The sequence below is a fragment of the Bolinopsis microptera genome, chromosome 5 (genome assembly GCF_026151205.1).
Source record: "Bolinopsis microptera isolate Bmic1 chromosome 5, MBARI_Bmic_1.0, whole genome shotgun sequence".
Lineage (NCBI taxonomy): Eukaryota > Metazoa > Ctenophora > Tentaculata > Lobata > Bolinopsidae > Bolinopsis > Bolinopsis microptera.
Window position 1 is genome coordinate 822692 of NC_087076.1, and position 26022 is coordinate 848713.

At 40.8% G+C, this 26022-nt stretch overlaps 3 protein-coding genes across 3 annotated transcripts in view; all 3 read right to left on the bottom strand.

The window, feature by feature from the left end:
* The window catches only part of LOC134815899 (cilia- and flagella-associated protein 53-like), an 889273-nt gene that overhangs the window by 667110 nt on the left and 196141 nt on the right, over positions 1 to 26022 (bottom strand). The window lies entirely within an intron of this gene.
* Positions 1 to 26022, bottom strand: part of LOC134815896 (probable ubiquitin carboxyl-terminal hydrolase MINDY-4) — a 623521-nt gene that overhangs the window by 395629 nt on the left and 201870 nt on the right. The window lies entirely within an intron of this gene.
* LOC134814738 (mucin-6-like) lies at positions 669 to 7578 on the bottom strand. Its single transcript, XM_063822934.1, has 2 exons — positions 7518 to 7578; positions 669 to 4528 (listed from the first exon to the last, which is right to left on the bottom strand). The coding sequence occupies exons 1-2, from the start codon at positions 7576 to 7578 to the stop codon at positions 669 to 671; spliced, it is 3921 nt and encodes a 1306-aa protein (XP_063679004.1).

Sequence of the window (26022 nt, forward strand, 5' to 3'; positions counted from 1 at the left end):
TAGTGTGGGGATTAGGGGTTGGGGGGTTTTGAGGGGGGGAAGTGATGAGGATTCGTGCTGGTTTAGGTGGGGGATATGATGGGGATTCTGTGCTTTTTGAGTGGGGATGTGATGGGTTTCTTGCTTTTTGGTTGGGGGTTAGGAGAGGTTCGTCTGGTTTGAGTGTGGGGATATGATGAGGATTCGTGCTTTTTTGAGGGGGGGGATAGTGGAGGGATTCGTGCTTTTTTGAGTGGGGGGAAGTGAGGGGATTCTTTCGGGGTTTGAGGGTGGGGGATAGGTAGGTTTTTTCTTTGAGTGGGGGGGGATAGTGATGGGGATTCTGTCGGTTTTTGAGTGTGGGAAGTGATAGATTCTGGCTTTTTGATTGGGGGGGATATGATAGGATTCTGTGGGGTTTTGATTTGGGGGGGATAGAGGGGTTTCTGTGCGGTTGAGGGGGGGGATGTGAGGGATTCTGTGGGGTTTGAGTGGGGGGGATATGTAGGATTCTGTGCGGGTTGAGGGGGGGATATGATGGATTTTTTGGGGTTTGAGGGGGGGGATAGTGAGAGGATTCTGTGGGTTTGTGTGGGGGATTATAGTTTTTTTTCGTGTTTTTGATTTGGGGGGGTGTGATTGGGTTCTGTGCGGGTTTTGGGTTGGGGATATGATAGGATTCTGGCGGTTTATGTGGGGAAGGGGATGAGGGAGGGGTGGGGGTTGATGTGGGGGAAGGATGGGGTTTCTGTGCTGGTTGGGGGGGGGAAAAGTGATGGGCGTGCGGTTTTGAGGGGGGGGAAGTAGAGGTTCTGTGCGGGTTTGATTTTGGGGGTATGATGAATTCTTTGGGGGTTGGTGGGGGATAGTATAAAGGTCTGGCTGGTTTGGGGGTTTGGGGGATAGGGGGATTTGTGCTTTTTGAGGGGGGGGATAGTGTGAGATTCGGTTTTTTTGGGTGGGGGGAAAAGGGAGGATTCTGGCGGTTTTGAGTGGGGGGAAGGTGAGGAAATTTGTGGGTTTGAGTGTGGGGATAGTGATGAGGATTCTGTGCTGGTTTGAGTGTGGGGGATAGTGATGAGGATTCTGTGCTGGTTTGAGTGTGGGGGATAGTGATGAGGATTCTGTGCTGGTTTGAGTGTGGGGGATAGTGATGAGGATTCTGTGCTGGTTTGAGTGTGGGGGATAGTGATGAGGATTCTGTGCTGGTTTGAGTGTGGGGGATAGTGATGAGGATTCTGTGCTGGTTTGAGTGTGGGGGATAGTGATGAGGATTCTGTGCTGGTTTGAGTGTGGGGGATAGTGATGAGGATTCTGTGCTGGTTTGAGTGTGGGGGATAGTGATGAGGATTCTGTGCTGGTTTGAGTGTGGGGGATAGTGATGAGGATTCTGTGCTGGTTTGAGTGTGGGGGATAGTGATGAGGATTCTGTGCTGGTTTGAGTGTGGGGGATAGTGATGAGGATTCTGTGCTGGTTTGAGTGTGGGGGATAGTGATGAGGATTCTGTGCTGGTTTGAGTGTGGGGGATAGTGATGAGGATTCTGTGCTGGTTTGAGTGTGGGGGATAGTGATGAGGATTCTGTGCTGGTTTGAGTGTGGGGGATAGTGATGAGGATTCTGTGCTGGTTTGAGTGTGGGGGATAGTGATGAGGATTCTGTGCTGGTTTGAGTGTGGGGGATAGTGATGAGGATTCTGTGCTGGTTTGAGTGTGGGGGATAGTGATGAGGATTCTGTGCTGGTTTGAGTGTGGGGGATAGTGATGAGGATTCTGTGCTGGTTTGAGTGTGGGGGATAGTGATGAGGATTCTGTGCTGGTTTGAGTGTGGGGGATAGTGATGAGGATTCTGTGCTGGTTTGAGTGTGGGGGATAGTGATGAGGATTCTGTGCTGGTTTGAGTGTGGGGGATAGTGATGAGGATTCTGTGCTGGTTTGAGTGTGGGGGATAGTGATGAGGATTCTGTGCTGGTTTGAGTGTGGGGGATAGTGATGAGGATTCTGTGCTGGTTTGAGTGTGGGGGATAGTGATGAGGATTCTGTGCTGGTTTGAGTGTGGGGGATAGTGATGAGGATTCTGTGCTGGTTTGAGTGTGGGGGATAGTGATGAGGATTCTGTGCTGGTTTGAGTGTGGGGGATAGTGATGAGGATTCTGTGCTGGTTTGAGTGTGGGGGATAGTGATGAGGATTCTGTGCTGGTTTGAGTGTGGGGGATAGTGATGAGGATTCTGTGCTGGTTTGAGTGTGGGGGATAGTGATGAGGATTCTGTGCTGGTTTGAGTGTGGGGGATAGTGATGAGGATTCTGTGCTGGTTTGAGTGTGGGGGATAGTGATGAGGATTCTGTGCTGGTTTGAGTGTGGGGGATAGTGATGAGGATTCTGTGCTGGTTTGAGTGTGGGGGATAGTGATGAGGATTCTGTGCTGGTTTGAGTGTGGGGGATAGTGATGAGGATTCTGTGCTGGTTTGAGTGTGGGGGATAGTGATGAGGATTCTGTGCTGGTTTGAGTGTGGGGGATAGTGATGAGGATTCTGTGCTGGTTTGAGTGTGGGGGATAGTGATGAGGATTCTGTGCTGGTTTGAGTGTGGGGGATAGTGATGAGGATTCTGTGCTGGTTTGAGTGTGGGGGATAGTGATGAGGATTCTGTGCTGGTTTGAGTGTGGGGGATAGTGATGAGGATTCTGTGCTGGTTTGAGTGTGGGGGATAGTGATGAGGATTCTGTGCTGGTTTGAGTGTGGGGGATAGTGATGAGGATTCTGTGCTGGTTTGAGTGTGGGGGATAGTGATGAGGATTCTGTGCTGGTTTGAGTGTGGGGGATAGTGATGAGGATTCTGTGCTGGTTTGAGTGTGGGGGATAGTGATGAGGATTCTGTGCTGGTTTGAGTGTGGGGGATAGTGATGAGGATTCTGTGCTGGTTTGAGTGTGGGGGATAGTGATGAGGATTCTGTGCTGGTTTGAGTGTGGGGGATAGTGATGAGGATTCTGTGCTGGTTTGAGTGTGGGGGATAGTGATGAGGATTCTGTGCTGGTTTGAGTGTGGGGGATAGTGATGAGGATTCTGTGCTGGTTTGAGTGTGGGGGATAGTGATGAGGATTCTGTGCTGGTTTGAGTGTGGGGGATAGTGATGAGGATTCTGTGCTGGTTTGAGTGTGGGGGATAGTGATGAGGATTCTGTGCTGGTTTGAGTGTGGGGGATAGTGATGAGGATTCTGTGCTGGTTTGAGTGTGGGGGATAGTGATGAGGATTCTGTGCTGGTTTGAGTGTGGGGGATAGTGATGAGGATTCTGTGCTGGTTTGAGTGTGGGGGATAGTGATGAGGATTCTGTGCTGGTTTGAGTGTGGGGGATAGTGATGAGGATTCTGTGCTGGTTTGAGTGTGGGGGATAGTGATGAGGATTCTGTGCTGGTTTGAGTGTGGGGGATAGTGATGAGGATTCTGTGCTGGTTTGAGTGTGGGGGATAGTGATGAGGATTCTGTGCTGGTTTGAGTGTGGGGGATAGTGATGAGGATTCTGTGCTGGTTTGAGTGTGGGGGATAGTGATGAGGATTCTGTGCTGGTTTGAGTGTGGGGGATAGTGATGAGGATTCTGTGCTGGTTTGAGTGTGGGGGATAGTGATGAGGATTCTGTGCTGGTTTGAGTGTGGGGGATAGTGATGAGGATTCTGTGCTGGTTTGAGTGTGGGGGATAGTGATGAGGATTCTGTGCTGGTTTGAGTGTGGGGGATAGTGATGAGGATTCTGTGCTGGTTTGAGTGTGGGGGATAGTGATGAGGATTCTGTGCTGGTTTGAGTGTGGGGGATAGTGATGAGGATTCTGTGCTGGTTTGAGTGTGGGGGATAGTGATGAGGATTCTGTGCTGGTTTGAGTGTGGGGGATAGTGATGAGGATTCTGTGCTGGTTTGAGTGTGGGGGATAGTGATGAGGATTCTGTGCTGGTTTGAGTGTGGGGGATAGTGATGAGGATTCTGTGCTGGTTTGAGTGTGGGGGATAGTGATGAGGATTCTGTGCTGGTTTGAGTGTGGGGGATAGTGATGAGGATTCTGTGCTGGTTTGAGTGTGGGGGATAGTGATGAGGATTCTGTGCTGGTTTGAGTGTGGGGGATAGTGATGAGGATTCTGTGCTGGTTTGAGTGTGGGGGATAGTGATGAGGATTCTGTGCTGGTTTGAGTGTGGGGGATAGTGATGAGGATTCTGTGCTGGTTTGAGTGTGGGGGATAGTGATGAGGATTCTGTGCTGGTTTGAGTGTGGGGGATAGTGATGAGGATTCTGTGCTGGTTTGAGTGTGGGGGATAGTGATGAGGATTCTGTGCTGGTTTGAGTGTGGGGGATAGTGATGAGGATTCTGTGCTGGTTTGAGTGTGGGGGATAGTGATGAGGATTCTGTGCTGGTTTGAGTGTGGGGGATAGTGATGAGGATTCTGTGCTGGTTTGAGTGTGGGGGATAGTGATGAGGATTCTGTGCTGGTTTGAGTGTGGGGGATAGTGATGAGGATTCTGTGCTGGTTTGAGTGTGGGGGATAGTGATGAGGATTCTGTGCTGGTTTGAAAGTTATACAGTTATAAGAAGACAGTTTTACAGATAGTATTATGACGATAATATAATAGTTTGCATATACATGTAATGAAGTTAGCACGCATGATTATACGGAGTTACGTGTGTTTACACAATCAGTGTTCACTTGCAGAGCAAACTTCTAAACTGTGTTAGTTATTATTCGAATTTGAATATTTAGTGTACTTATATGTTTTATAACTTTTGACTGACTGATTGAGCGATCATTTTAACTTTTTGAAGACAGATTTTTTAGATTTCCTAAGATAAGATCATTGCCTGACTATAATTAATGCACTTTTCAATTTAAAAATCTTATGAAATTTTATTGATTTTAAAATTTAAATCTCCTCGTTTTTGTTGTTGTGATAATTAAACGACCACGCATCTTTACATCTGAAACGTTAGAAACCAATATCAAATGTTTCAAATGGTGCTAATCAGAGAGATAATATGTTATAAATATAGATTTGATGGTCTTTATGCTAATAGGTCTTTAAGCAGACCATAAAATAAAACCTGGAAATTAAGAAAGGTTCCTCAACACACATTTCGAAAATTGTAAAATCCGCTAAAAAAATTCGTTAAGGTTCCTCCTTTCTTAAGTCAAGTAAGAACCTGAGCCAAGTAAATGTTTTAAATCCGTCTGATAACTGATCATCTCTCACTTCTTACATTGTAGCAGCTGATTGGGTCGAGTTCTTCTCTGCAATGTCATGTTAGTGGTGGACTGAAGTTTGATCGCTTAATAAAAATGACTCCAAAGATTTTAATGAATTTTAGTTTCAGCTCAAACCGTTCAAAACATAATATTATCATGATGACATAATACCTGGAACTACCGCCCATTCATGTGGCGTCGTTTTAATCGGTCGCAATTAGGAAAACCGTATTTGTGACACGCGCAAACTTTATTATGATCCAAAAAAAAGTTACCATAGGTGTGTACGATAGAATTATGCCGCGCGCGCGTGGACACGGCACTGCGCTATTTTAATAGCGCAATAATATTTTAATAGCAGTTATAAAACAAACAAGAATTGCGCCGGTTAGCGGACGCTAGATTTCCATCAACCGTAGTGATTGCCATGCCTTTTAAAATTTAAAATTACAATTAACGATAGTTTCATGTTGGTCAAAATACTAAATAATGCAAATGGTTATTTTTTAACAATTCTTGGGGCGCTACGAAACACATAATCGAGGGGTTGCCATTGTCAATAATTCAAATTTAAAAAGTTAAATGACCGGACACCATAGCCTGCGCCTGTGTGGTGATACGCAGTTAAAAATTTGAAGAACAAAAGCCATGTGAATTAAGAATAGTTGTTTACAAGTTTACATAAGTTGTTAGATTAAATAAAATGGTAGTCGTGAAATCCGTCGTAGGTAATGCAACTCATAATAACATTTATGGTCCATTTCGTATAACAAATCAATCACTCGACAATCGTGTTCAACATAATATCAGCATCATAATTTGTTCAACAATATAACGGATTACTTATATTATATCATTGACATTATCGGGAACCAAGTCGGTGGTTACACCTTGACCATTGTTAATGATCTGGCCCGGCGCGCGCTACTTCGTAGCTCGTGCCATCGAGAAGAAAGCGGCGCGCGCTACTTCGAAGAAATTTAGACGAGTAACATCCGTCAAGTTACACCAAGCACTCACAACAAAACGAGAAGTTAGTATGTATTGTACCGCATCATGATCAATGATCAAGTAAAGAAAAGCTTGTGTTACTTAACACATGTATAAGATCCGGGAAATCGCTTGTTATCTAAATCAATTAACATAGAATTCAAATTGTTTGCTTGGCGCCGCGCATTTGAAACTGTAATATAATTCGATCGATCGTCAAATCGTGCAAACGTATGCGGAGGGTAACCATGGCGACGAGACCATAACTGCTCTGCGCGCGGAGAATATGCATTAAAATAACGTATGCGGAGGGTTATGCATGTTTTGCTTTGTGACACCTGACACCGTACGAAAAACTTATCTACCTACTATACCCATTCTCAATTCCTTCCACTCCTATACATCTAATGCCTTTTTAAAGAAAAAAACAGTTGATGTAAAAAATGCGGCCCCTTTTCTTTTGTGGATGGCCGCTCAATTTCCCGATCCGATGACCGCGAATTTTTTAACCATATTCCATACCACCTTGGGACCCCAGTATTTATTACTGGGCGGCGCTCAGCCTGTCATTCCGCCGACGACGCGGACGCGACGCGAATCTTTATTATGATTATGAACATAATAGCCTGGGGTCCCCAGGTAACAGTTTTTACTGTTTATAAGCATGCAGATAAGGCGGAGTGACAGGCCGAGCACCGCCCAGTTAATATAATTCCATATTGAATTTGAAAATCGTGTATATTTTTATGTAACCATATGTTTATTGTTTATGCAACCTGACACGGATCTGTGCAAAATAGTAATATAAATACTAACTCAAAATAATAATAATATGTTATCTATATCAATTAGTCCCTAGCGGGATGGTTCATGGTGAAATTAACAATGTAATTGTACTTGAACAGTTCACCACCGCGCGCAACAATGTCAATTGTTTAAATCATGATCAGATTAACTAAAAACTGTCTTGATCACGTGATATAATAACCGTATAACTATAAGAAAGCTGGTCGAATTTATCGTTAGGGTTAGGATTTCAACATATATGCTTTTGTTAGACTTAGGGATTGGGTTAAAGTTAGGGTTGAGATCAGCTATTGCTAAGAGGGTTAATTAGGGTTTCGAATAGTCTATCAGGGCCAGCTAGAGTTACCAGCTAGAGTTAGTGTGACAGTGCCTCAAGACTCAAAAGTACGTGCCGTGACAGTGCCTCGAGAGTGCCTCGAGCGAGCATGCTAAATCACTCTACAGTAGATCTTCGAGATTGTTCTAAAAGGGCCCCCGACAGTTGAAACCAACTAGCTTAAATTTGACATAACTCACTAGCTGAAGTAGCACTGAATTGTCCAATGACACTTTGTGAATCTGACCTCCAGTTCGCCATTTTTGAGATAAAAGCAAATCGAGGATGTTCAAAAGGTGCAGGATGAACAGCTCATCAAAATGGCGGTGGAAATTATTTCATAGACTCTAAAATGTTTTTTCCAGATCCAGTCTTATACTTAAATTTGACATACCTTATCGGACCTTATTTGGACGGACATCTTACTATATATAAAGCGAGACGATATATATGTATGTATATATCCATGCCATTTTACTGACACCACGGCATCAACTTTAACGCAACTTTCCGCAAAAACCGTAAAAGATATATTACTGAAACTTTTTTGACTGGGTCAAATGCTTTAATGGCCTTCAAATCAGCATGAAAAAATAAAAAATTGGCCAAGGAATAATAATTTTAGTGCCCAAAATTTGGACTCCCAAGTGGTGTCAAAAACGCGAATTAAATAGGTAATAATTATTTTAGTCTCTCGAGTCTTGACACCACTTTAGGGTTAGACGGGTTCCTGCTAGTTAAATGAACAGACGTAATTATGAACGGACATTAATATGAACGCTAGAAGGCATTCAAAGCCATCAAAAAATATTTCAGCAAATGATTTTTAAATCCATTTTTTATACAGTAAGTAAGAAAAGCAGTCGTTAAGCAGTAGACATTTTAAAATGTGTATACATGATCAGTGTCTAATATCACATATCATGTTCATCAAATGGGTTTTCGTGCATGAAATACTAAATAGTCCATGCTCAAAGCATCAGTGATTTCTAGCTTTTTTCATCAAACTACCCCGGTCCTGCATTTCAGTGTTAACTATTACAAGCCATTCGGCATGAAGTGGTTTTTATCTTAGACAACTTTAGGTTAACCTTAACATCACGTGGAGCTTTCCTAGCACTGTTTCATTACCTCCCCTGAGTAATATGAACTATAACAACGTCGGACAATGTCCTTGGCAACACAATTTACCGTAATATCTAAAGGCTGGAACAAGTTTGTCATGTTGGCGGGGACTAGCTCATGAATTATGTCTGTGAGTGTCATAATTTCGTTGACTTTTTCCGCCAAGTGACCCTTGAAAACATCATATACCAGTAAAGTTTTTTGTGCCTCCGGCAGACCAAGGAGAACCTTTCCGTCGTTAACTTACTGCACAATAAGGTTGTCATAGTTGTCATATTCTGGACAAAGAGTTAGAATTTTTGAAAAACATTTAACGGACTTTAACTTGGACGGACCTTAAATGAACGGACTTTATTTGAACGGACATTAAAATGAACGTTAGGGCCTCCAGCGTTCAATTAATGTCCGTCCAAATAAGGTTCGATAAGGTAGTTAGCTAGGAGTATTCCTTAAAAGAAAGTTTTAATCACATCCCATACAGCCCAATAAAACATAAAACACTTTAAACACAATTCACAATTACACAATTGCCACAAAACCGACCAAAATGCTCTTCCAGCAACCTTTGCTTATCTTGTCAAATTCTAACTTGTTCTCTTCATTTAATTACTTCGCCAGAGAATCTGCAACAAACAAGTATATTATATTTGAGTAATATTTAAGGTTCTGTGATTGTTTTTACCAAACCCCAAAATTGGGTAGAGTGGACTGTGGCCACTGTATTTCTTTTCGGCCCGTGTTATAGCGAGGCGCGTTTTACTTATAGCAAGGTACTTCTGTAATTACTATGGAGTTATCGTAATGTAACTGTCACTCCTTTCTCAGCTCCAATAGTTCATTGTCCGTTTATTTCTAGATTTCCATAGAAGCCACAAAGTAAGAGACTAGATTCTGAATTCAATGGTAAAACGATTCACCATGCCCTCAGTAACTTGCCACTAGGACCATTGGGCTAAGAGAATACATACTATATCTATTGCAGTCACTCTAATTCTTGTTAAACTTACCAACCCTGTTTGTCCTTTTTCATCTCATACGGGATTACAAACAGACTAAGTCATCTTTATATTCAACAGGTTGAAAAGAAAAGAACAAAAAGCACCGTTTAGGGCACCACGAGTATTAGCCGGGCTGCTGCGAGCTTAGCGTATTTATTCAAAGTACTGCAAGTGAGCCTGCGCCTGTTCGTATAGTCGTTAGCCATAGGAAGATCTCGATTAACTCCAAGTAGAATTTAAAGGAACGCGAGGACTGAGAGGATTTTCAGGGCGTGACTCTGCAGTGGTCGTTTTGAGGGATACCTGAGGAAAATCAAATTTGGGTAGGAAAAATTGTATTTACCAAAATGTTACTCAGAAATTTATAAAAGTTTTAGTTTGCAATAATTTTAATGATATGTGTTGTTCCGTACAAATGATTACACTCACATCCATCTACCTTAGAAATTCCCATTCTTCTAATTATTAAAAAACGGCTTATGAATTGTCGTTCTAAGTTGCAGTAGAGTTGTTATAAAAAGAAGTTCGTTAATAACTGACTGGACCAAATTATATTGACAAGAATTTACCGTCTTCGCACAAAATATATACTATAAATCTGTATAAAACATCTCAGTTCACTATTTCCTAACAGCACTGCGTGTCCCTTTGTCCAGGCGGGTTTAATCGGTTTTCATTACTGCACTCTGCAAATATCAGCCTCTTCCACGAAAAATCGTAATAGCTCGCGGTGAATTCGAGGGACGCTGACTTGGACTGGAGAATCCCTGGAAGAGGCGATCAAGATTATTAGCAGCTCGGTCCTATAATCACCTAATGAGCCGAATGTAGTGAATAGAATGACGCGGTTATATAGGAAACGATTAAAACTCACATGGAATTTCTTGTGCGCTCCCTTAATTGCACTATTATCTAACTGCACTGTTTGTTCCTTTGTCCAGTTAACCAGTTATAAGGTTATACAGATTCACAAAGTATGGTTTTTGCGAAGATGATATTGATAAACTCTCGGTAATAAATTTCGGTCCAGTCAGAATTTCAAAATTCACGGGCTGTAAGTATTTTGTGAGCATGATATCATTAAATCTTTAAATGATCTTTATCTGCACCATTCACGATCCCTCACCTTTTTTATTGCATGGCGCATGCCATGTACTGCAAAGCTCTTCGGCCGGGTTTTCTGGTAAGAATAAATATTCATATATTTAGATCTGCTGTACTAAGAGATGAGACCTGATTCTTTCACAGACCACTTGACTGGCCCAAATTTTCTAGTAACGATGAATATTCAAACCTACAGTACTAGGAGATGAGACCTGATTCTTTCACAAATCATTAGGCTGTCCCAACTCACGAGCTTAATCGTGCATTAGTTACCAGCTTATCGAAGAACCTCGTAAGAGGCATCAGGTCAAAGGCGGTTGCAAGGCAATGGGTACACGTGACACACAAAGATCACCTCGGTCCTTTTCTTGTAGATCAGTACACTATTTAAGGGTTAGGGTCAGGGTTTTCTTTTGCACGCTCTCATATCTTGAACACTGAACAGCGTACAAATTATTCGATTGATGCCGGCTGCACATAAACTTTAAGGGTTAACGCCATCCTGGCCTCGTGTATCGCGTCGGGGAGCTTATAAAAGTCTTCTTTTTACCATTAGTTCTTACCATTATTTCTCTTGTTTAACTTTAAGTAAGAACTTATGGTGAAAAATAATATTTTTAGAGACAGACTTTAATATTTCACAAATCTGTGCTCAATATATAATCAAAGTTTATTGTCTTTTCCATATAGTTTTATTTTATCTATCTATAAGGTGTCCAGTTCCACACTTCCAGGGACATCAATCATGTCCCTAATCAATTCCACGCGGTGATGTCGTTACAGAATTATAGGGATCATTCAGTCGATTAAAAATCTTTTAGATTCTGTCAAATATTTTTAAGTCTTCGAAGTCCGCTGATATGAGATTATCAAACATTAATAAAACATTTTTGTCACATTTAATATTTAAGGTAAAAATATTTTTATTGTTATATTTGATTTATCAGTCCTAATAAACTACATACATTAAAAAATTAATATATCAGAAGCCAGAACATGAAAACGACGTTGATCATTATTACGACTTTGCTTTGGTTACCCCTTATTCTTAAAGTTAAAGGTAAGGATAAATTTAATTTAATGATAAATTTCAATTTTAATAAGTATTACAGTAGCTTACCTCGTTATAACGCGCATCGAGGGAGGAACGAATTTAGCCCAAAAAACCGCGTTATAGCAAGGTCTGCATTTTAACGAGGTTTGATCTTGAAGGCAAATTGTCACTTATAAGCAGTTTTGTAGAGTTAAACACATATTATGTAAGGTCAGTGTTTGGTGCACATATTCTCTTGATGCTATTTTATACTGAAAGAGCTTTGTCATGTACAAATCCATACTACAAAGTGCAAATTTAAGTTTATCACAAACTTAAAATTGTAACTTTATGTACTATTTTCATTTTGCATATTACATTGTAAAAGAGGGAGGAAACCCCAAATACCGCGTTACAACGAGGTCCGCTGCGTCGCTTTATTATAGTAATCAGGTGAATTTTAACGAGGTTATACAGCAACTTCATTCGGTTTGAGTTAGTAAACCAATTGATCAATCAGGATACATATTACACATATGTAATTATATAATTCAGGTTTTTATAATTTAGTCAAATCAACACTATTTCTTTAATTTGACTGATTGGAAATGGTATAAATTATAATGTGATAATCTCTTAAAGTGTTCACTACTTCAGGTGCTCTAAGACCAGAGGTACCAGGTGAGATAGTACCTGCCTCTGTGTCTGTGTCTGCGACTAATTACGTGGATAAGTATGGAGCAGATAAGGCTATAGACAGGGATCTGAGCACCCTTGCTTTTGCACAACCAGTAGGGGATAGTAATGCTTGGTTTAGAGCATCTCTAGATAAGGTACACTGCATTAAGCAGGTAGTGCATTATAGTGCCCCGAGGGACATAAACACTCACACCTGCTCTAGAGACACGTGTACCTGTCAGGAAGGGTGGTGCGATAATTGGTCGCCCCCCTTGTTGTTTGTAGGTTACCATGAAAACACGGTCTCGGTAGATTATGTCCCCTCCGGGTGTAAACTTGGAGACACTGTAGAAATAACAAGGGATGAGTCTAAAGATGTCAGAGTGTGGGAAATAGTGATTATCACACAATTAGGTAATGAACTCATTAATTTTAAATTGATTTTCCAGATATTATTCTGAAACTATCAAATTATATCATGTCATAGCTTCATGAGTTATACAATATACATAGCTATATTTTTAAAGCGACATTAGATTAAGGGGGGGGGTTCACCCTGATTTTTTTGTGAAACTTGGTTTCGAGATAGCAGTTGACCAACAAACTAGGACCAGTGACCAAACTTTTGAGGGGGTCCCGGACCCCAACCGCCAAACGGTGCCCGCGGGGCTGCCACGCCCATATTTGGTCCATATCAGGCCCAATTTAGCCAAATACCATAAACATGCCCAAAACCCAGATTTTAGGTGCTTTACTTGTAGCTAGTGGTCCCTTGAACTCGTATATGAAGTTTCATCAAGATTGGACAAAAAATAACTGAGTTATGAGCTAAAAACTATATGCCCATATTTGGGCATACGCACTAAATTTGATCGATTTTGGCCCATAAATTGGTCAAATATCAATATTTTTGAATAAAACTTACTTTATATGAAAGGTAAGCCTAAACTACACATTCTCTATGATTATCAGCTCAATACCTACCTAACTGTGGATTCTGTGTTCAAATAATCACAAAAAATGAACAAAATCGCCCATATCTCAGTTCGCGATATTTGCAAAACTGACTTCGCTCAAAACAATAGAACTCAATAGGGTTTCAATATTTTTTCATGAAATTTTCAGAATCAACGTAGAATTGTCTCATGACCTTAAGTTTTGGGACAGAATTTTGAGTTAGGCCTTTAAAAAAATTTGGCGGCCAAATTCTAAAATTTGCCGGGCATTTTTCAGAATTTGGCCGCCAAATTTTTTTAAAGGCCTAACTCAAAATTCTGTCCCAAAACTTAAGGTCATGAGACAATTCTACGTTGATTCTGAAAATTTCATGAAAAAATATTGAAACCCTATTGAGTTCTATTGTTTTGAGCGAAGTCAGTTTTGCAAATATCGCGAACTGAGATATGGGCGATTTTGTTCATTTTTTGTGATTATTTGAACACAGAATCCACAGTTAGGTAGGTATTGAGCTGATAATCATAGAGAATGTGTAGTTTAGGCTTACCTTTCATATAAAGTTAGTTTCATTCAAAAATATTGATATTTGACCAATTTATGGGCCAAAATCGATCAAATTTAGTGCGTATGCCCAAATATGGGCATATAGTTTTTAGCTCATAACTCAGTTATTTTTTGTCCAATCTTGATGAAACTTCATATACGAGTTCAAGGGACCACTAGCTACAAGTAAAGCACCTAAAATCTGGGTTTTGGGCATGTTTATGGTATTTGGCTAAATTGGGCCTGATATGGACCAAATATGGGCGTGGCAGCCCCGCGGGCACCGTTTGGCGGTTGGGGTCCGGGACCCCCTCAAAAGTTTGGTCACTGGTCCTAGTTTGTTGGTCAACTGCTATCTCGAAACCAAGTTTTACAAAAAAATCAGGGTGAACCCCCCCCCCCCCCTTAAGACGATATTTCACGACAGTTAACTAGTTGCGCGAAAAAAACGACATTCTAAAATTACAATATCTACCAAAGGTTGCGAGGAACTGAGCCTAAAGAACGTCGTATCAACGGAGCCTAGACTTCCTGTAGCAAATGGAACACTGATGACGGTACAATGCGAAACAGGGTTCATCAACAGAGGAGAAAAAGCAAGGTGTCTTTATGGAGAGATATTTGGTCTTGTCTATGATGCACCACTTTGTGATGGTATGTTAACACCTTGATACCCATTCAATAAGATTATTATTTAAACTCTTAAATTAATATTTATGTCATGCACGAGGAAGAGATCCTATGAACTTCTCGTTTAAATTAGCGCGAGTTACTTTGGTAACTAAACCGCAGAGCGAAATAAGAATTTCAAGATTGCGATGAGGCGCTGCAAACGTTCCACACTATAATTTTGTCTGGTCAACAGAATTTAATTAACATATGCCCATTATATATGTATATGGCGCGAAATGGCGCGAAATCTGGCAATAACTCAATAATTTTGGAATAGGTTTAGGTAAATACTTTAGCTATTTTCCTTACCCAAGATATCATACGAACCTACAAATAAAAGTTTGAGTATTTAGCAGAGTATGGCAATGATCAGTGAGTACAATGTTCAATAAATGTTGTGTTATTTAAATACAAAAATCTCGACAAGTAAATTATTGATTCAGGAATCATGTTTCTAGATAAATGAAAAAATTCGTTGTGAAAATGTACATTGTGCTTAAGCATAAAAAGATAAAAGGGTTGGTAAGGAAATTATGAAGCTATCTAAAATTTCAGAAAAACAGAAGAGAGAAGAAACTTGAAGGAATCATGACCACGGAAAGAAAGATGTCCAGGCGGTAAGCATTAATTGGTTATTCTCAGTATCGATAGGGTAACTTTCATTCAATTACGTGGGCATTAGAAAGTCTCAATAAATAAACTCTCAATAATGATAAATATTTAATAGTCTCATGAGGTATTATTCTAATTCAGTGATTGTGTGAAACTCAGCTTAATTGAATAACACATTACTTTAATTTTAATTGAATAACACATTACTCTCTGCAGGGACAGTTGGTAAACTGCAAACCAGAATGAACGAAGGTGACACGGAGGAAACCACACACTTTGAACTGGGAACAGGTACCACTTCAGAAACTCAACAATTAATTGTATTTGTGTTTGCATTTGAGACCCGTTCCCATTCTCAAATATGAATTTGATAGAACTCAGTTTTCAGTATAACTACGGTCATTACCTCAAAGAGTAATCATCATAATTATTTCTAGTTCTCTGCAAGTCTAGTCAGAGTTAAACTTATTTGGATCGTTATCGTAATAGTAGTACTTCGTGATATCGATCCAAATTAATTCTAATCAGTTAGATCTTAGCTAAATAGTGCGGACTCAAGTAGGAACCTTTCAGCTCAAACAAATACCACGGTACGTGCCTAAATAACAAAAACTATACAGCACTGTTATTGTTAATAAAGAATAAAGGGGCCGTATCAAAAGTCAATTTTTAATATTAAGTCATAACTTTCTTAAGCTCTTGAAATTAAATAGCGGTTGTGAGACGTCGCTCTTCTTAAAACTTGTTAAAGGAGTTTTGAAGTAGACTTGTGAAATAAGAATTTCAAATTTGATTGTTTGATTCTATTGATATTTGATTGACTATTAAAATTATCAGCTCCTATTTCAGACAACGGACTAGATGAAAACTCTCCGCCGAAAGAAGCATCAACTGTCTGGAGACAAATTAAAGGACTAGGACTGACCTTGCAGCTAAAAAACTTGCATATTATACATTTATATATGCATCACTATCAGAGACAACTTAAAATATACAATTACCCTTACGGCCTTACTCAAACTGATATACTTCACTTAGTCTAGTTTAACTTATTAAGTTATTTTCCAACTTATGGTATCATTATAATAATATGGTTTCAAAACGTTTTAAAAAACTTTTTAAATCTATTTTCTTGGTTTAAAAATCGATCTATAATAGGGGTGCATTTTAATCTACTGTGGCGCATTTTCTATTGAAATTTTATTACAAGATTTTGAAACTTTTATTTGCATTTTGCAAGGTGACAATTGATTTTATCATACCTGTTTGTCTTTGTGCCATTGTAAGGTTAGTATTTATTTAACTGGGATTTTAGGCAATTTAAATAATTTTTCGGTTTAAGTAAGTGGTTAGTACATGAACTAAAAAGGTTAGTTCATGTACTGTAAATTTTAGAGCACAGCATTAATGGGGTTAACATTTTTTACGGTCCCGGTTTAGTACACTTTGGGTTATAAAGTTTATTGAAACGGAGTATTCTGGATTTGGCGTTTACAGATTTTGTTAATAATAAGATAATAGATGTTCTGATTTGAAAGATGTATTGGGATAAGAAATTAGTTTGGGCTAGGTTTATAATTGTTGGGTTATAAGATGTCACGTGATAGTTATACAATTTCTAAAGTAATAGGTAAGATTTGAACATTAACCCACTTCAGGCTCCTGAATATCGCATTAGTTACTTGTACAAAGCATTAAAATACACTACAATCAAACTTGAATTTAATTCAAATAAAAGTTCAACCAGTTTCACAAAAAATTCAGGCTGTAGTCTGAACCCATCGCCGTAGGGCAATACGTCTTTCAGGATTATTACCTCTCTGTCAACGACATCTTTGACAACCAACATATCTCCACTATTATCGACCCTGACCAAGCTATTATAGAAGAGGAATGAAAATTTAGTTTAAGAAGGTTTTTAATGGAAATTCCAATCAGTCAATCTCCTGTTTGAGAACCATTAATAAAATCATGTAAAGAGTTTCATGATTTTGTGAAACTGATTTTAAGGGGTTTATATTTTATTTTCTTTGATTTCCTATTGCTGTGATTAAAGTTTTGCACCAAATGATTTTAACTATATTTGATCCTGTTTATATTTGATTTATAATGGATTACAATGTTTATATTTATTGTTTATTATTAAAACAAAGAACACTCTAGGTTTTTTTATTCTGCACCAAATTGTGTCCATATTTCTAGAACGTTCCTTATCAAATTAGGTTGAATCATTATGAAATCATAACAAGCTACTTTCTGCTATTACTCCATGTCAACTCTACCCAGCTACCACCAGTACGTTATGATTTTAGATCTTTCTAGCAACCTCTGATATGAGTGCTACGTCTTCCTCTATCCAGCTACTATACCACCAGATGGCCAATATAAACATGTACATTGCGGTTATTTTCATTTTTAAGCCCAAGTTTGAGTCTCTAAGACCTTCAGAATCTGAGATACAAATTTCCCATATTCGCACACAATATGAAACATGGGCGTGGCTCCACAGGCTTGAAACTACTAATACAATTTGCTTACTTTATCAATTCTGATTTAGAATGACCTAACAGAGGACCCTGTGTTTAGAATTCTTGTAGACACTGAACTGCTTACTCGATTTTCACTCAATTTCTAGAGTAGATTTTTTACTCGCGCCCAAGTGAAAATTGGTTTTTCTGAATTTTTTCCAAAAATAAGCATTTTGGGCTTTCATGACCTTCATAGTACCAAGATAAACATGTGCATTGCGGTCATTTTAAGCCCAATTTTGAGTCTCTAAGACCTTCAGAAGCTGAGATACATATTTCCCATATACGCACATGATATGAAAGATGGGCGGGGCTCCACAGGGTTGGGACTAGCGACACAACATGCGCCGTTCGGTGATTTGAGTTACCAATGGCCTATTTAACCTGATTCAGCAGCACAAAACTCTATACATGATTGATTGGGGGACTGGTCCGTAGTACCAGCCAATGTTTATTCAAAAGTAATATATAATTGAAATAAGTTAAATATTCATCCCCGAGGGGCACGCAGATTATAATTGTGATGTTATCTAGTTAAAACTATTCAATTAAAATTTTATTGGTCGAGTCGACTGGCCCTGATCTGCAAACATATTTGATATTAGTAACTTTATGATGCTGCCTCACCGCAATTAGGTGTGTTATCAGTGTAGATATGCGCTGTGTGGCAGTGAAATAAGGAATGTGCTGTTAGAATGGCAGGTGGTTTGAAATGTTGTCCTGATTCAGATTGTTTAATTTGAGCTGTATGAGTTTGGTTTTGAGTGATTATTGACTATGTTCTTTGTGATTTGCGTAATCCAGGTAGGTTGTGGAGTAAAAATGGTGGCCATTCGTCGTTGCAGCCAGCACTTTGCAAGTCTAGTAGTACTTTTTTTGACGAATTCTTATATATGTTGATAGAAAATATACTGGATTGGCATGTAATGCGAGTGTTATGCTCTGAAATAGCGAGCATTGGGCCTTTATAAAAGATACTAGATCTCAGGTCAGTCTGTGAGTAAATTGATAACCAGTCTAAGTTTTGTTCATGTGTCGTTCCTTGTTTGGGTGTGTTAGGAGGGAAAAGTTCTGAAATCGATTTAGGAAACAAACTAGACATATTTCGAACTTTGTGCAGTAAAATATCGAAGGGCACACTCGAAGGGCACACTCAATTCCTCCCTGCTACTAGTACTAGAGTATAGGAGGTAAATCCAACAAGTGAATTTAACAAGGTAAACTCAAAGTCAATCTGAATCGCTGAAAGATGAAAAAGATTCAACGTGTTCAAATTCAATCACTTTAGCACCCGACTCCACCTCTTCCTTGAAAACATCATAATAGACTAGTAGAGTTTTCTGTGCCTCCGGCAGACAAATAAAAGAAGAACCTTTCCGTCGTTAACTTACTGCACAATAAATTTCTTATAGTTGTCATATTTTGGACAAAAAGTTCGAAGTGGAAAAATTTTTCGAAGTTAGGGCCTCCAGCGTTCAATTAATGTCCGTCCAAATAAGGTCCGATAAGGTAACTCACTAGCTGAAGTAGCACTGAATTGTCCGATGACACTTTGTGAATCTGACCTCCAGTTCGCCATTTTTGAGATAAAAGCAAATCGAGGATGTTCAAAAGGTGCAGGATGAACAGCTCGACAAAATGGCGATGGAAATTATTCGATAGACCCCAAAATGATTTGTCCAGATCCAGTCTTATCATTAAATTTGACATAACTCACTAGCTGAAGTAGCATTGAATTGTCCGATTACACTTTGTGAATCTGACCCCCCAGTGCCTCAATCGATGTATTTTCGGACGCTGATTCCGAATCACCCCCCATGACATAGGGTTAAATATTGGCGAAAAACTGTCTCGATCATGGATCACGTGATATGACTGTATAAGGAAGTTAGTCTAATTTCTCGTTAGGGCTTCAGCATATACTTTTAAGTTAAGGATTGGGTTAAGGCTAGGTTAAGGTTGGGATCAGATTTATAGAGGGTTAGGGTTTCGAATAGTCGTCCAGGACCAGCTAGAGAGCGGGTTGAAAAAGTCACGTGACAGTCGAGTGTAGAGTGATTAATCATCATCCAAAAATCTCGAAGATCGATCACTGTAGAGTGATTTAGCACGCTCGGTGATTTACTTTTAGCACGCTCGGTTCCTCGTCCCTCGAGGCACGGAAATTCTCCATGCCTCGAGGCCATAATTCTGGAATTCTCACCAGGATCAACTTTGTTTTATAAATGCTCACCGTTGGATTCACTTATTGTTACCTGGGGACCTCAGGCTATCATGTTCATAAACATAGAATACTAGAGCATAGAGATTAGGCGGAATGACAGGCTGAGCGCGGCCCAGTAAACCTATTGAGGATCGAAGTAAAGAGTCACGGCATCAAGCATTCTCGAGGCAGGCTAGTTTACTCTTTTTAATTCGCTTGTAGGTTTATAACCTACCAGGACGCGCGCCGAGTTGGATTCGTCGACGTCCTAATATTATATTTGAAACAAATATTTTATGAGTATATCACCAGTTAATAATTCGCATGCCCAAACTATGCCTACTATACAATGTACAATTATGAAAACCTTTGCGCGTTTCGTATGGTGTGGATAAAAGCAATCGGGACTAGCAAAGTTCAGAACTTTTGAAATTTTTACGGAAGGGTCCTGAGAATTTGAAAATAGGTTCATCATTCATAGTATAATATATATTATATAGTAGTAGGTAGTGCGCCATCGACAGTGAGCCGCGCGTGCCGTCGTGCCGACTGTAGGATGGTTTTTTAGCGCTAATTTCGGCCAGCACAATTTTCTTCAAAAAATAGATATTAAGTATCTTTCCCGACCTCCGATTGCAACAAAAATTGGTAAGCTTACTCATAGACTTACAAGGAAGGTGTCCGAAAAGTTTAAAGCATATCCGACCATCAGATATTATGTTACAGCTAAAAGCAGCGTATTTTGCCCCATTTTGATCACTATATCAACTCTGATATCCACCAAATTTTTCGGACAGTTGTGAAAGCCCTATTGGAAGGTCGTCGCCAATTTTCAGAATGATCTCATTTAAGGAACTGAAGATATATCCAATTAATACGACAAAAATCAACGAATTTGGTCAAATTTGGTCAAATTACGCGACTTTTACAGCTAATTTTGCTCCAAAAGCCGCGCACCATCAAATATGGCACCTATGCGAAACTCACTGATCTTTCCAAAAAGGTATGACAAATTTGGTATTGTGGAAATTCTCACAGTCTCTAGAAAACAATGGTACAAAAATTTTTAAAATCCGAGCAAGTTTATTTTTATGTGTTATGGTGCACCCCCTAATATAGTAAGTCTATCAGGGACAAAAGGAAATCGCGGCATGTAAGGAATTGCGATTTTTCCCGTTATTTGCGACAAATTTTATGTATAGTTTAATGTATAGTTTGTTAAAAATCGCGGTATCGCGAATTTTGGCCAAAATAATCGCGAAATCCTTTTGTCCCTGAAGTCTATGAGTAAGCTTAACTTACCAATTATTGTCAAAATTGGATACAGGAATCTAACTGGTAGGTTATAAACCTGAAATTGTTTAAGGCTCGGGTTAAGGTTTCAGTGTGACCGATTCTTTCGGTTACGAAACAGTGAAAACCCTTACCTGGGGACCCCAGGCTATTATGTTCATAAACAATAAAGATTCGGCGGAATGACAGGCTGAGCGCCGCCCAGTACATAAAAGACGAATTTGCGTTATTGAAAATGCCAGAAATCAACAAATTTCTGAACATCACGCAACCAGCGGTAGTTAAACATTTTTAAATTTTTGTAGCGCGATGCACTACTGGGTCGCGCGCGCATCAAATAATGCTTCTCGCAACCACTTCGGTAGATCGGCGAAATGCACCACTGTGCCTCACCGAGCTGCGAAGGATTGACATCGTGAATCAAGTGATATGACCGTATAAGGAAGTTAGTCTAATTTCTCGTTAGGGTTAGGGTTTCAGCATATGCTTTTGTTATGGATTGGGTTAGGGTTAGGGTTGGAATCAGACTAGAGGGTTAGGGTTTCGAATAGTCTTTCAGGGCCAGCTAGAGAACGGGTTGAAAAAGTCACGTGACAGTCGAGTGTAGAGTGATTAATCATCATCCAGCTCGGTGAGGACCAGTAGCGCATCGCGCTACAAGTTATCGGCAACATGAGGCAAGCGCTACGACGCTGAAGTAGCGCACGCCGGGTCAGTCCACTAAAAATGGACAAAACGTTCCAAAAAGTTCGATCATGGATTTGTGCATTTTACTTTAATGTTTAAATAATTACGTCTTACCATTAAAATCGAAATCAGCATTTACAAATGTACATAGAACGGACAAAAGCTATTTGTTAAAAGTTCACATTGTCAAAAAAACATTTAACGGGTGTTACTCGTAAAATATTTGTTCCAAATATTAGGTGTTAGGACCGTCGACGAGTCCAACTCGGCGCGCGTTCTGGAAGGTTATAAACATACAAAAAAAACATTAATACAAAATTGTCAAAAATCCGAGCAAGTTCAATTTTATCGGGCACATCTTTTGTAACGCAATGCATTAAGGGACCGCACCGCGCATCAAATAATCTTTCCACTTTCTCGCATCGTTAAATCGGTGCGATGCACCACTGGGCCACGCCGAACTGCAAAAATTGACATCGTCAATTAAGCACATTGTCAATCCAACTGATAATTGGCACTCTATTATTCAAATTAGTTACATCTACTTTGCATGCAACCTATTCGCCGGCCTGGTTACGAGCTCCAGCTATGATGCATGAAATGTTCACCTAACCATGTGCTTTCGCGCCACTGCGGACGCGCTTGTTTCACCGGGAGGCGTGCGCGCGCCACTGCAAGCGCAAGGGCTCTGGATAGAGCAACATGAAATAATGGGGCCGGGGCGGGCAGCGTCCGTCATGGCATTGACAACTAATTAAATCAATGCACAGCTTACCTGTCACCGCGCTGTTTTTTAGCTTCTCACATTGAGTGTTGAGAGGTCGAGAGGAGCAAGCATTAATATATAGACTATCAATACACAGTACCAAGTACCCGACGAAAGTCGCTAGGTAGCTCGTGGGGATAGCATCCGGGTCGATAGCTGGCGGCGTTGTCTTAGCATGGCGTGCCACTGGGTGTAGGCACTTTGTTCTGGGCTCGCATGCATCGCGTTAGGGGGCTTGTCGGCTGGGGCGTCTGTCACACGTGTAGGTACTTATTGATTTAAAGTACAGCGGCAGAGTCAATCCTGAGCACTAGAGCACCACTTATGACTCTGCCCATTTGCTCTGGAGTTGCTGCCCAGGACCCAATCCTATCCTGTTTCTCTCACCTATAGTGATTGGTAATGGTGCTTTATCCAAAGCAAATGACCTTGCCGTGGTAAGGGGGCTTAATCGGCATCACAAGACCAGCCGAGACTAAGCTGTACTGTTCAGCTGAGCAAAACTGAACGTAGGTCGCACGTGCCAACCGTCTTTCTTTACCTCATTTGATCCCTTTTTCTTTTGGAGCTCTCACAGCCTTCACTCACACCTGAGCATATAGGGTTTTAGAAGTTCAGGGTGTGTACTTCAAGGTCGGGCCCTTAATACCGATCATTAGCACCTGTTTTACCTTTACCTTATTAGCGGCATATCATTACTATCTTTCTACGATACGCAGAAAGTGTTAAAACTCTCACTAATACACTTGGACTACAACACCGGATTACCAGTGGAGGAGGCAGGACTGAGCTGGCCTCGTGTGGGATTGGCACACTTGCGCAGGCTTCACAGCCTTGCTGCGATGGTGCTGGTTCCTATCGGGGCTGTGCTCATTCAGCAACCACCAAGGAATCCACCACTACTACACCTACACTACAACACCGGATTACCAGTGGAGGAGGCGGGACTGAGCCGGCCTCGTGTGGGATTGGCACACTTGCGCAGGCTTCACAGCCTTGCTGCGAGGGTGCTGGTTTCAATCGGGGCTGTGCTCGTTCAGCAACCACCAAGGAATCCACCACTATTACCCCTATACTACAACTCCGGATTTACAAAACAATCATGACTGATAGCGGTAATGAGATGTATCAACTGTCTAACACAGATGAGACATTGATTTTCGCAGAGCGGAGGTTTTCTGATTTACGCTTAACATCAGACATTATTGTGATTAAAGGACCTATTTCAACAACATTGCGCGGGAACGCGCACATAATCTCCCATATACTGATACACAACAACTCATTATCTCTCAATCCTACCCCACCGTGGAATAGGATACAGATCACCAACATCTGGGAGGCAGTGGCTGTGCAGCTACATGAAGGTGGGGGCCCGTCGACGGAGTTTAAACAGAGGCAGCGGATCTGGGTGGATGTCTCACCTTCGGGTGAGACATTCTTAGAGAAACACAGTTTTCGACCAGCCCCCCGACACAGTGCCCAATCCAAAAGGTCCTAGTACCCGACCGGTGAGGGTAACTGCAGGTGCTGCACGCCACGTCCCCAATACCAAAAAAACAGGTAAAACTCATCATGAATATTACTCTGTTACTCAAATCAACCTTAAACGCAAGTACAACGCGAACTAACCGAGTATTATTACAAAGTTGGGGACATTAGGCCCCGTGCCGCCATAGTAATACACAAAAACCTAGCTGAAAAAAGTTGGGAACTATCGCCTTTCACAACCCCGGATCAAGTTGCTATTAAGATTCAACTTAGCTCGACAGAAGTAATTCTGGCAGCTTCGTACATGGATATTAATGGACCAGCTCCATCCCACGGAACCACACCTCTTGCCAAATACGCTATAGACAACAAAATACCACTCATAATAGGCTCTGACACCAACTCCCAACACACTCTTTGGGGTAACAGGTTGTGCAATAGAAGAGGAGAGGAACTACTTGATTTCCTCTCGTCGCTAGGGCTCTCCTGTTCCAACAAAAGTTCAACTCCAACATTCCTCAACTCACGAGGTCATAATTCCATCATTAACCTCACTATTACCAACCAACTGGGGGCTGAACTGATCAGTAACTGGCACGTTAGTGATCTTTACTCAAACTCCGATCACAGATATATCATGTTCGACATTACTTCTGGTCCCAAAAAAGAATTAAGACAAATACGCCTAGTCAAGAACACTGACTGGGCGAAATTTGACGAGATTCTTTACAACAACAATGATCTCCACAACTCCTGCGTTAACACACCACACGACATTGATCACAAAGTTAACACCATTAATACTGCTCTCCGAGCGGCCTTCGAGGAGGCATGTCCCATTACTTACATCTCCAGCGCTGTCAGAAAACCACCCTGGCTAACTCGAGAAGTTGAGGAAGCACAGAGGGGTATAAGACGCAAACTCATCACAGCTCGTCGAATCAAAACTGATGCTTCGTGGCTCGCTCTTAGAGAAAGCAACAAGCAATACAACAAGATCCTGTCCAACTCCCAGCGCAATGCGTGGCGGAAATTCTGCGCAGACACAGAATCGGTTAAGGAATCTGGAAGGATGAACAAGATTCTGAAAACCTGTACTGACACCAATAACAAACTTGAAGCCGTTTATAAACCAAATGGCGAACTCACCAAAAACGCAGAGGAGACACTGGAGGTCATGACACAAACCCACTTCAAGGAGAGTGTTACTGATCCGCCAGTTCCGCCTCTCTGCCCCTTACCCATCTCCACAGACTTACTAGACAAAATCTACAGCCCTGAAAGAATCGAAAAGGCTCTCCTATCCTTCGATCCCTTGAAGGCTGCAGGACCTGACACTCTAAAACCTATCATATTCCAGAAAGCCTGGGCTCATATCAAAGACATAACAAAAAACATTATGACAAAAAACCATGAAACGCAACACATCCCAACTTTGTGGAGGGACTCTCTTGGAATCTTTCTCCCTAAGCCTGGAAAAACCGACTACAACAATGCTAAGTCATTTCGAACGATCACTCTTTCGCCTGTGATGTTAAAGTTGCAGGAGAAAGTGATCTTATGGCATATGCAACATGACCTCAACATAGCTAATGATATCAACAAACGACAATTCGGCTTTAAGAAGGGCTGCTCCACAGAAGCGGCACTTCATAAAGTTACTCACACCATTGAGCGCAGAATAGCCAAGAAAGGATATGTCCTAGGTGTCTTTCTAGATATAGAGGGCGCCTTCGACAATGTCTCGTTCAAGGCTATCTCTGAAGCAGTCAAGGCTACGAAAGTGGACTTGGCTACAGCACAGTGGATCATCAACATGGTAACCAATCGATTCATCACACTAAATCATAAGGATAAGTCGAGAAGGGTACGGATCAGGCGAGGTTGCCCCCAAGGAGGCATTCTCTCTCCTTTTCTCTGGAACCTGGTAGTCGACGATCTCCTTTCCTTTACCGCAAAAGACATCCCGGGTTCGGGGTTACCTGCAAGCCTTTGCGGATGATCTGTTGTCTCTA

Excerpts from the sequence above, each read along its gene's own strand:
- LOC134814738 (XM_063822934.1), bottom strand. The coding sequence starts at position 7,578 with ATGGCGAACTGGAGGTCAGATTCACAAAGTGTCATTGGACAATTCAGT. Across the intron at positions 4,529-7,517 it reads ATTCAGTGCTACTTCAGCTA|CACAGAATCCTCATCACTAT; the intron begins GTGAGTTATGTC and ends CTTTCAAACCAG.